We start from the raw sequence: 12,243 nt of genomic DNA, 5'->3' as shown, positions 1-12,243 counted from the left end.
TACATTTCTAGTACTCTCATCCACACAAAGCACCTACCTCCAAGATACACTTCCAACCTTCCTTAACCATCTCGCTCAAATTCACATACACTAAGCAAAACAACAGTGTCTGACTTTTTAAAGGTATACTTCAAACCTACATAATGTTCTGCTAAGGTTGGGACCATCCCTGTGTTCAACCAGAATAAAATGAAGAAAATGAGTTAATTTTTGTATCCTGCTTTTCTCTACCTTTTCAGGAGTCTCAGGCCCCTTCTGCACACGCAAAATAATGCGTTTTCAAACCACTTTCACAACTGTTTGCAAGTGGATTTTGCTAGTCTGCACAGCTTCAAAGAGCACTGAAAGCAGTTTGAAAGTGCATGATTCTGCATGTGCGGAATGAGCCTCTATGTAGCTTACAACTGCTTTCCATTCCCTGCTCCACAACAGACACCTTTCTGAAGTAAGCAGAGCTGAGAGAGTTCAGACAGAAGTGTAAATGGCCCAAGGTCCGCCAGTGACCTTCTACTGCTGTGCCCTAGAGAGTGTCCTGACATACTGCATCTGTGCATGGTTCGCCAGTTGCACAGCGGCAGATAGGAAGGCTCTCCATAGGGTGATCACTACTGCCCAGAGAATTATTGGATGCCCTCTCCCCTCTTTGGAAGAACTCTATAATTCCCACTGCTTAAAGAAAGCTCAGAATATTCTGAAAGACCCGTCTCACCCTGCATACTCTTTGTTTGAAATATTACCACCTGGCAGACGGTATACGATCATAAAAACAAGGACAACTAGGCTCAGAGACAGCTTCTATTCTAGAGCTGTGGCTGTGCTGAACTCCATGGTGTCGCGTTGACGTGGCGGTGGCTGTGTAGGGATGGTTGGAAGGGGGATTGTGGTAGGTGGGATGTGAGGACTGCAGAAATGTGCATCGGGGGATGTTTGTATTTTCGTTGCGCGTGCGTGCGTGCACAATGACATTAAAGTTTATCTTCTCTTCTCTTATCAGTAGGCTTCATGCAGAGGAGTGGGAAATCAAACCCAGTTTTCCGGATTAGATTCCATTGCTGTTAACCACTATGCCGTGCTGACAGCAGATGCATCTATTTAAAATGGGCCTGCCCCAATCAGGTATAAGACAGAGAGTGTGGGGTGTTTGACAACTGGCACAGCAAAACAAGGGCACATAGGTAACAGATAATCAAGCCCTTACCTCAACTCCACACAGTCCCTCCCTTTCGTGGTTCTTCTTTCCCTTATGTACCCTTTTACTCATTCAGCAAAAAAACTCCAAATTATCCCCACTCCCTTCACACTGGAATGGAGGCATCCTATGCTGGAAGAGGTAAGTTTATCATCACAACCAGGGAATATTGAAGCACAAGGGGAAAATGGAGGTTTTAGGGGGGTGGGAACCAAGTTTTGGGAAAAATTGAAATACAGGCAAGATTTACCTTCGTAGCAAACATATTTTCAACTGATTTGAAAACCTAATGCATCACTTATAACTTAGCATATGAAATTCTATCATTTGGCATATTTACGGAATCTAATAATCTTACGCTTTGGTCTTCTATAACAAAAAAATGGCAAATACACCTAATACTCGACAAAGAATTACAAACTGCTGTATCTTGTGCTATCATATGTTTGGCAACTGGGGGAGGAGAGAAAGACAGTCGAAGTATAAAACAAGTTCAGTAAAAAACCAAAGAAAGTATATCATCTGGATGAAAAAGTCATAGAGTTACAATAGGAATATTTGGATATAGAGTTGCAATAGGTGTATCTGTGTATATGGATATTAAGCTGGACTTTGGTAGTATTGAACCTCCCAGCTCTGCCGCTTGAGTTGTGGAGCCTTATCTGGGGAATTCAGATTAGCCTGTGAATTCCCACACACGCCAGCTGGGTGACCTTGGGCTAGTCACAGCTTTTCGGAGCTCTCTCAGCCCCACCTACCTCACAGGGTGTTTGTTGTGAGGGGGGAAGGGCAAGGAGATTGTAAGCCCCTTTGAGTCTCCTACAGGAGAGAAAGGGGGGACATAAATCCAAACTCTTCTTCTTCTTCTTCTTAATGTAATATCATTAAGCACGTTACTGTATATTAATTACTGCCAAAATTTATTTTTTTTTAAAAAATGTGGAGAATGTTGTATATGGCTACAGTATATACAGGAACTATCATTACGTAATGCTGTGATAGGTCTTCAATAAATTTTTTTTCATACTATATACTTTGAGTAAAACCTCTTTCCATTCATTCAATTCCACCACCACCACCCTGAGGGTTTTTTTTTTCAGTGTTGGCCAAAATTTCCCCATTTTTCCACTGGAAATCTTGAGAGCCTGAGGATTTTTCCAGGCTACATGTTTTGAATGTGAAAAGCCTTGCCTTAAGTATTTCACTCATTCTAAAAGAGAAAATGATTCATAGAAGATTTTATCAGCGTTCCCTCAAATTTTCTAATTTATCCACTGGGAAAAAAGTCATTCGAAAACAAGATCCTGCCTAACTGAATCAGTAATAGCATACAATGCTGAGAAAAACTGTTCCACCTAATTTTCAAACTCTATTCTTTTATTAATCTATTATTGCCTGGTGCCAGGGGCGGAGCGAGGGTAAATTGTGCCCGGGGAATGCCCCCGTCCTGCGCCCCTCCCATACCCCTGCAACAACGCGTGCCCAGTGTATCGTGCCAAACCCTGCCCCCTTGGTGATATGCCACTGCCTGGTGCATATTGGTTCCAAGGTAATAATGGTTTGAGATGCAAAAAAAATGACATTTAAAACTCATATTATTCCAGGCTACTCTAAGTAACTAACTTCCTGAACTACCCCTCTGCAAATAAAGCCCTTTTAAAAAGTTATGTATTCCACTATCACTACTGAGAATAATAAGGTATTAACTTGAATGCAAGTGGATTATTCTAAATGAGAAGAACCAGTGTGGTGTAGTGGTTAAGAGCAGGTAGACTAATCTGGAGAACCAGGTTTGATTTCCCATTTCTCTACGTGAGCAGCTGAGTTTTATCTGGTGGACCAGATCTTCTTCCGCACTCCTACATTCCAGCTGGGTGACCTAGGGCTAGTCACAGTTCTCTCAAATGTCTCTCAGTTACACCTACCTCAAAAGCTGTATGTTGTGGGGAGAGAAAGGGAAAGGAGTTTTTAAGCCACTTTGAGTCGCCTTCCAGGAGAGAAAGGCAGGGTATAAATCCAAACTCATCCTCTTTGTCATCCTAAATCTCAACAGAAATCATTTTACTCAATCATTTTTGCCTTTCCTTCTAACCACAGTTGGGATAGTGTGAATTACAACGAGAAGAATTCAGCCAGTTTTAAAACATGCAAGTTTCAAAGACAAGGAAAAAGGGGAGGGAGAGATGAAAAGGACAAGCATTTTTAAGTGCTTCCAAATCAAGTTTGGGGTTTGAGCTTAATTCAAAAGAATAGAGAAAGGATGCCAAAAGTTTTTTTTTTTAATTCTTGTAGCTATATTTGAACTCAAAGTCTAAACCACATAAGTTGCGTTGTTTTTTGAGAACATGATCCTGCTCACATTCCAAAAATGTCAGTATTGGGAGCTTTCATGTAATTCAAAATTTTCTAGAAGCCATTGTTGGAAAGGTGGGCAGACTCAACAAGAATATAGGTAAAAATTTGAACAGTGGACAACACCAGGCTTGGAGATTTGGATGCAACTAATACCAGATTCGGCCAGAATCTGGGTGAATTCGGGCATATTCGGGCAAAAATCAGCCAAATATATCCTGCCCGAATCTGAACGAATCTGAATGCAAGGTATTTGAGCTTTTGGGGGGGGGGGGTATTTTCCGGTGTTTTTCACATTTTGGCCTGCAGGGGGCGGGTTTTTAAAGTTAATGGCACCAACATTTCAGAGTATGATCCAGGGACTGTCCTGATGATGCCCCCTGAGTTTGGTAAAGTTTGGTTTGGGGGGGCAAAGTTATGGACCCCCAAAGTGGGTGCCTCCATCCCCTATTGTTTCCAATGGGAGCTAACAAGAGATGGGGACTACCCTTTGGAGGGTCCATAACTTTGACAGGTGGGGCATGGCAGGTGTGCAGGGTGCACACGTGCCCCAGGTGCAGTTCCTCCTCACTACAGCTCTGCACCTCTCCACTCCTGCTAATAGAGGTTCTACCACCAGCAAAGATTTTGCAAGGAGGAGAAGCCATGTTGCCTAATTCCTTCTCTTCATTGTAGCTTCCTGTAGCTTCCTGTGACAGAATAGGCTCTTAAGGCATTAATTTGCAACTGTGAAGTTAGCCAGAGCAAAACACCACAGTAACAGCCAGAGCACAACCTGATTGGCTGGGCTGTAATGCTATAGCTGATAGCCACAGATAGGGTGCGCTGTCTGCTATAAAAGCAGGAAGAAGCCTGTTAGAAAAGGGTTTTAGTGAGAATTGAGTCTGAGTGGAGAGACACGCAGATTCAGTAGTCAGACACACATCGTGTCAGCCCACAGATCTTTCAGTCTGAAGACTGTGTCTAGTGGCAGTGAGGCCAGTGAGAGACAGAGAGAGGAAGGCTAGGTGGCCAGATTCCTCTAATCTCAGACTGTCAGGGAGGAACAGTGGTTGTTATGAAAAGCCTTGTTCTCTGAATTAGGGAAACTTCACGTGGGGGGACCCTCCTAAAGTCAGTGACCACTCCCTTTTGGTGATAAAGGGCAGGTGAACTAGGATTGTGCTTGACTGCGGGTGGAAAGTTTTCCCTCAAGAGGCACTTGTGGGTGAATAAGGTCTGTTCTGAAAACTGTGCTATAACATCTGAGAAAAAAAAAATATCTACCTAAGAAACCAAAAATGCTTTTGAAACCTCTCTGTTCCATCTGAGGAGCTAAACCAGTCTGTAAATAAAATTTAGTTTTGTCTTGAACCTTAACAAGTACCAGGGTGTAACTGATTGAGGGAAAGGGGTAGTGCCTGTACGATTTAAAATCCATCCCTCAAAAACAGAGTTTCCCTCTTTTTTTTCAGGAGGCTCTGTTTTCTCCTCAGAGTGAGAAGGGGTTGTTGTTGCACCTCCCATTCCACAGGGCTTTCTGACCACAGGGCTTTTTGCCCCAACTCTCAGTCATGTCTTTTCAGAAGATCCAAGGTCTAGTGGGGGAAGGGAAGATCAGCTTCCACAGGCTTGTCCATCCAACCCTTTGTTAGTTTTATAGATACCGTGTTTCCCCGAATATAAGACAGTGTCTTATATTAATTTTTGCTCCCAAAGATGTGCTATGTCTTATTTTTAGGGGATGTCTTATTTTTCCTGTGTTCTGTTCGTCGGGCATGCTTCCAAACAAAAACTTTGCTATGTCTTACTTTCGGGGGATGCCTTATATTTCACACTTCAGCAAAACCTCTACTATGTCTTATTTTTCGGGGATGTCTTATATTAGGGGAAACAGGGTAAGGTTCTAATTATTACCAATTTAATACCTGTTTGTCTGAATTAGGATGTGAGCCACTCTGAACCTGACTTTAGTCACGAAAAGGTGGAGCGTAAGTGAAATAAACAAACAAAAACAATAAAACTGCAGCTTCTCTTACATTCTAGACTTCTGCAAAGCCACACGTTCTCACATATGTACTCTAAAGCCTCTGATGCTGAAATCTGAGTACTGAATTGATTGACCACGAAGAAGGAATGCCATTTTATTGTAAATGTACTCAAAATGCTGCACCTAAGCATGGGCACCGGAACCTGTCGTACGCTAAGTAATACCATCAGTCTATCAAGGTCAATATTGTCCACTTGGCTGGCAGGGAATTCCATGCCTCACAGACCCATCCCTTATTAACCTTACGATTATATTTATGTTCTGCGTAATACAGGTTAAGTCTAATATACTATCAATTGAAGGAAGACAGCGGCCAATTTAAGGTTCTGACAAGGTTCTGTAATTATCTACCTAAATATGCTTCTGAATAATCAAAAGCTTTCAGTGCTATGCATTCTTTTGCCACCAAGAACAAAAAGAACACGTTTGTTAAAAGTTACAGTTTGTTAGGTACAGTCCTGAAAACCACTGAAAAAGAAAAAAAAATACTATGTGACATTTTAGTGTCACAAAAAGATGAGTGGGGAAAAACTATAAAATTCATGTTACCTGGAGCTTGATGTACCTATCTTGGTGTGAAATTAATTTATCTTCCTTGTCTTTCAGGAAATCCGTTTCCAGAATCCTGTATTTTTCCAGCAAATCTTGTAACTCCTAAAAAAAAAATTGGGCAAACAACAAATAAGATTCAAGAACGCATTCTATTTACTAGCATTTATCTTTAAATACGAGACTAAGCTATCCACACACTATCCCGAGATTCATAAATCATTAGCCAATTCTTGGGGCTAAGAAACTATATTAACAAATGGCTGTTTGTAAGTTGTTTTTAAACTCAAGAAGGTGAAGAGTCTTAAAGAGACTGCCCTTACAAATTTATTAACTCCATATATAAAAAGGGAGTTTCTCGATCACCAACAGGTTTTTTTTCTGCCATGTTCTCAAAAGGTACTCAGATTTTTTTTCCCTAAAATGTTCCAAATAAGTCAAACTGAGTCAGACACCCAGCATGGAAAACAAACCAAAACGGTTAGAGTTTGGCAAAGCTGACAGCGACTGAAGACAGGATCTTGGACTGGAAACTGTTAGACAGCCCTGAAGATAGGTGGAGCTGCCAGCTGTGACCGTAACGAAACTGCCTGCGAATTTCAAAAGCCGGTTTTGTGGGGATGAAGCTGTACCTTTTTTATTTCACATTTCTCTTCGTCAGCTACTTTTAGTTTAACTTCTAGACTTGCAAGGGTTTGCTGAAGATGATCCGTTGATTCGTCCAATCCCAGTTTTTCGTCATCATCATCCCCATCATCAGTTGTATCCGAATCTTCAGGTGGACTCGAATTGGACTCTGGTGCTTCCGAACACAGACCAATAGATAACGGAGCCTGTTTTATGGGACACGGGACGCACAGAGAGTACAGTTAAGAGCAGCATGGTTTTTTCTGTGGTCAAAACCTGTTATTTGCACAGTTCTGCGCATTAAAATTCATTATGAAATAGAACGTTCTCCCTGGAATTAATACCAATTCTCAAAATACCAAATATTTTTGAGAAACACCAGTTTTTGGAGAATACCTCATATATAAGGCAAAGCTGCTAGGGAATGTAATTGCTTTGCAATGCTTCACTGTTTTCATACCAATAGCTCCTGGAGATTGGAATTTAATTCCAGTTGAACGTAATGAACACAAATGTACCTTTAAAAAACTGTCTGAAAAACATAACTGCCACAGTCCAAAGTAATATGCAACTGCTTTCAAACAGCCAAGGAGACATAGGACATATGTTCTCAAACAGGAGCACCACCTTCGAAATGCAGTGGTTAAGGACGTTTCTGCACAGTCGATTACAGCGTTGTGCCGTTGGTGTTATTGGCAATGCTGCAGCAACGGAGCATTTGCATGGGCGGGTGCTCCATGGACAGGCAGCACATCAGCTGAACCACGCCGCTTTGCACGGCTGTGCTTTGCGAATGGTGTTCTTTTTCCCCCATCATGGGCATTAGGCGCCAGGATTGGCCAGTGTGGGCCGCCATTGTGGGGGGCAGGCTCTGCGGCACTGATTTCTCACAGGCACTTCACACGACGCTGGCTGCAGAGTGCTGTTGTTGAAAAGACTCAAATACACCATTGTAGCCCCACTGAAGAGTTGCCCCATCACTGCAGTGTCATTTCTGCAGCGACGGCCATGCGAACTCTCCACCCATAATGCTGTTTTTACCATAGTTTTACCAGCTTTTTGTGCCCGTGCGGAAACGGCCTAAAAGTGGCAGACTCCAACCTGAAGAACTGGATTTGATTCCCTGCTCCTCACCATGAGCAGCAGACTCAAATTTGGAGACCCAGATTTGATTTCCCACATGCAGCCTGTTGAGTGACCTAGGGCTAGTCAAAGTTCTCTCAGAACTTTTTCAGACCCACCTATGTTAAGAGGTGTTTGTGGTGGGGAAGGGAAGGCATTTGTAAGAGATTCCTTTCAGTAAAGAAAAGCGAGGGTATAAAAACCAACTCTTCTTGTTCTTGGGTCCACCTTGAATAATTCTTTTGTCTTTGTAGATACTGGAAGAGAGTTACTCAGAAATGTATGGAGATGTTAGTGGGAAAGTTATCATTGTTAAACCCATTTAATTATTTTCTGATCAATCAATTTGATAATTAAAAAAATAAATAAAAGAAAGAGATCTACAGCCCCATTCCATGGGAGGGGAGGATTCTGCCAGTGGGAGTGGCATGCGGCTGCACCAGTAGATTAGCCCTCCTGGGGCACATCTGTCAGCATTTGGCCCTCCCTGGTGGCAGGATACAGCACCGGATGCATCACCATTGTCCCTGGGTTCCCACGGTTGCTGCTGGGATAGCAGGGAAGGGCTGGGGGATCTCCCTCTAGGCCATTACTGCCATTATGCTGGCGGCCCAGACATGAGACTTATGGCATCAAAAAGATGGTGTACGTCCATTAAGCCCAATGGGGACTTCCCAGTAGCAGGGAGGTTTTCTCGCATTGTGAGCCTCCCCACACCGCTGGGAAGCTTCCAGGAAAGCAGAGGTCCACCATGACTGCAGTGCTGCAGCCGAACACCTGGGCCCTTGGATGGGTCAGTTAGGGTCTGATCCTCCTAATGTGAGCCACAGATTAATACCATCGAAAACAATGGGCCTTAGATTAGATCAGCTTGTTCTATTAGCTTCAATGGGTCTTAAAATGCAATCCAATGCACTTGTACATGGGAATAAGAGCTGTTTAATTCAACAGTTTACTCCCAAGTAAACTTTTCTATAGAAAGAAAAAGATATTACAACCAATCATGGCAGAATTAGAGCAGAGTCCATCTCTATGAATTAATGTATATTCAGCAAACAAGGTGGAATTCTTCCCCCAACCCAACGTAATGCCCACCATGAAGAAATTAGTGGACAAAACTGATAAACAGAAAGGCAAACCCAGTCATTTTACCTGTTCTTTAAGATCAGGTAGATTAAAAGTAGTGGATGACATCTGATTATCTGTCACAGTATCATCTGATGAAGTCAATGGAGTAACAGGGTCAAAGCAGGTAGAACTCACAGCTGCAGCTGGGTCCTGGAGAACTTCTGCAGAAACCATTTGAGACAGGTGTGTTTCAGGTACAAATGCAAGAAACAAGAGGCAAGCAAGCAAATGATGGACAAAGGGTCCAACATCATATCATGCCAGGGTCTAACAAAACACAAAAATACAGTTTACCAGAAAAAGAAGTCCCAACTACTTCATAATGACAAAAAAGTAAGCATGCTGCAATGTTACTTTCAAAATTGCAATTGATATAATTTATGATCAAATATACATTAAGAAGAATGTTTGAATTGCGATCATGCAATTATATCACTGACAAACAAGGATGATGAAGGGTGGTGGGGTCAGGGGTTTGGCTGGCGAGCTGTCAGAAGAAGAGCAGCACCCACTACAGAGGATAGCCTCTCAGAGTTTGCATCCTCAACCTCCCCTGACAAAAGCCCAGTAATTCACTTAGAAAAACAGCCTCAAGGCTCTCTGACTTAAAATTTCAATTAGAAATTGCGATAAATAAAAGCTAAGCTAGTCAAATATAGTCCTAAACAAAACTGTCTTCAGCTACCTAATTAAGATCAAAAGTGTGGGGGTCAGCCACACCTCCCCGGAGACGGTATTCCATTGTTGTGAGGTTGCCACCAAACAGTCAGGAAGGCCGCCCCCTGTGATCTTTATTCCCAGGCAGGGATGTATAGAAGATGGTTCTTCAAAAACCTCAGTCCCAAGCCACGTAGGGCTTTAAAGGATAAAACCAATATCTTGAATTGGGCTCAGAAGCAGATTGGCAGTTGGTGCAGCTGTGGTAGCGGCAGGGCAACGCATTCCCAACAATCGCCTCAACTAGCAGTCCAACCACAGCATTCTGAACTAGCTGCAGCTTCCAGACACTCTCTTAGGGCAGCCGTATGTAAAGCATATTGCAATAGTACAGTCTAGGTTTTATGTCTTTACTATCGGATTTATAGCCCACCTTTCCTCGTGGTTCAAAGTGGCGTATAACAACAGCAAAAATGTTTTTTGTTTAAAAGTGAAAATAAAATAACTAAGATGCAAGTAAGGCTTGGATCACTGTGGCTAGATCTGGCTGATCTAGGAATGGACAGAGCTGACACATCAGCTGAAGTCAGGCCTCTGAGCCACAGCAGCCATAGGAGCAGCAGTGGCATAGTGGTTAAGAGCAGGTGTACTCTAATCTGGAGGAACCGGGTTTGATTCCCTGCTCGGTCACTTGAGCTGTGGAGACTTATCTGAGGAATCCAGATTAGCCTGTGCACTCCCACACATGCCAGCTGGGCGACCTTGGGCTAGTCACAGTTCTTCGGAGCTCTCTCAGCCCCACCTACCTCATAGAGTGTTTGCTGTGAGGGGGGAAGGGCAAGGAGATTGTAAGCCCCTTTGAGTCTTCTACAGGAGAGAAAGGGGGGATATAAATCCAACTCTTCTTCTTCATCATCATCATCATCATCTGGCAACTAGGAGCAAGAAGTGAACTATGTTTTCCAAGAGAAGAATGACCCCATGCAAGACAGGCGAGGTCTCGTCCCTGGTCTGCCTTTCTGCTAACCCAGAGAACCTCTGGTCCTTTCCACACGGGCCAATAAACCCGGGCTAACCACGGGATAAAATCCATGTTGGGAGGGAACTTCACACGGATCCTGCTCCTAACGCAAGTCCATTCCGCATTTTTCCCAAACCCGAGCTTTTCAAGAATCACACTATCTGCGATTCTTTAGCGGATTGCAGCCACTTGTGAGTGAACGGCTACCTGGTTTTTAAAGGTGCTCTCTGCACAGACACGCAGCATAGGGGGTTTAAAAAAGGTGCACCTTGGTGCAAAGGCACAACAGCAGCCCGCATTGCTTCTGTGGGCTCCATTGGCTGCTTGCATGGAGGCATGCGAACAGGACAACAGGAGAGCGAGTTACTTTATCCCGCCTGCAACCCGCTCTCCCGGTGCTGTGCAGAAGGAACCTTTGTCTTGTCAGGATTAAGTTCTAGCTTGTTTACCCTCATCCAGTCCATTACTGACTCAAAGAAACCAGTTCCAAACATCAATGGAATCTGGTTGTTGTGGGTTTTCCGGGCTGCATGGCCGAGGTCTGGTATCAGACCATGGCCACACAGCCCGGAAAACCCACAACAACCAGTTGAATCTGGCCGTGAAAGCCTTCAACAATACATCAATGGAATCCTTCAAATTTGGTGGTATCTGCATTTGATATCTAGTCATGGCACCGAATTCTAAATAAAATCATTCAGACATCTTCACAACTCACAGCTCGATATTAAACAAGTGTATACAGTAAACACAGTGGAATCCAAGGAATCTTTGTCCCACTAAGAATGCTACAAAAATAGTCATCCTGCCCTTGGATTTGCATAAAGTAAGATTTTTAACATACGTTGTCTCAAAAGAACACAGAGACACAGTGAAACATTCATTATTCAGTAGACAGTTTTAATGGCATTTCCAGAGGCACTGGCAATACATCCTGGCAATTTAAAGATGAACTGTGGCTTCTTTGATGATCTCGCCAAATCAAATCATAAACTAAATTCACATAGGGGGACATGGCACCATTTTACTTAGTTACCAAAGTCAGAACCCAGAACACACAAATACTTTTAATGCTCAACCACTTAAACACAGCAACACGTCCATCTGTTGCATGAAAGAGAGAAAAAGAGAGACAGACACAGAGATAGACAGACATAGAGAGAGAGAAAGAGAAAGCTCTATTCCTATTGGTTAAAAAGGCAGAGGCGTAGCTCCAAGGGGACGGGGTGTGCACAGCGCACCAGGCGCGCACCCCTGACGGGGCGTGGCAGGGGCATTCCGGGGCAGAGGCATTCCGGGGCGGGAGCGTGGCAGGGGCGGAGGACGCACCAGTGCACCAGGCACTTTCCCCCCTCGCCATGTCCCTGTAAAAGGGTGAACACATAAACTTCTCTAACACTTAAATCAAATGTTCTAAAGATTGTTGTCTGAAGCACAAGATATTCGCACAAGATATCCAAAAAATATAATATTTTATGCTAGACATGACAGGATTAGACTAAGATGAAAGTGGAGTGAAAGTTGACGGAAGGAACGTTTACAATATAAAGAACTGAAATTACTACTGAC

General features: G+C 43.3%; 1 protein-coding gene across 6 annotated transcripts in view; it reads right to left on the bottom strand.

Moving 5' to 3' along the window:
- CCDC91 (coiled-coil domain containing 91) overlaps nucleotides 1–12,243 on the bottom strand; it is a 119,519-nt gene that overhangs the window by 82,149 nt on the left and 25,127 nt on the right. For 5 of the 6 annotated variants that reach the window (XM_048516105.1, XM_048516108.1, XM_048516107.1 and 2 more), the window contains exons 4-6: nucleotides 9,021–9,157; nucleotides 6,752–6,952; nucleotides 6,120–6,224 (exon numbers count right to left, since the gene is read on the bottom strand). In XM_048516105.1, coding sequence (XP_048372062.1) covers nucleotides 6,120–6,224; nucleotides 6,752–6,952; nucleotides 9,021–9,157 — 443 coding nt within the window. Of the gene's footprint in view, nucleotides 1–6,119; nucleotides 6,225–6,751; nucleotides 6,953–9,020; nucleotides 9,158–10,459; nucleotides 10,503–12,243 lie in introns of those variants that run through there. The other variant, XM_048516110.1, reaches the window with a different exon arrangement.

Source organism: Sphaerodactylus townsendi, linkage group LG14 (genome assembly GCF_021028975.2).
Source record: "Sphaerodactylus townsendi isolate TG3544 linkage group LG14, MPM_Stown_v2.3, whole genome shotgun sequence".
Taxonomy (NCBI): domain Eukaryota; kingdom Metazoa; phylum Chordata; class Lepidosauria; order Squamata; family Sphaerodactylidae; genus Sphaerodactylus; species Sphaerodactylus townsendi.
Note: the sequence above shows the minus strand (reverse complement) of the source record. Positions and strands in the feature narration are given on the sequence as shown.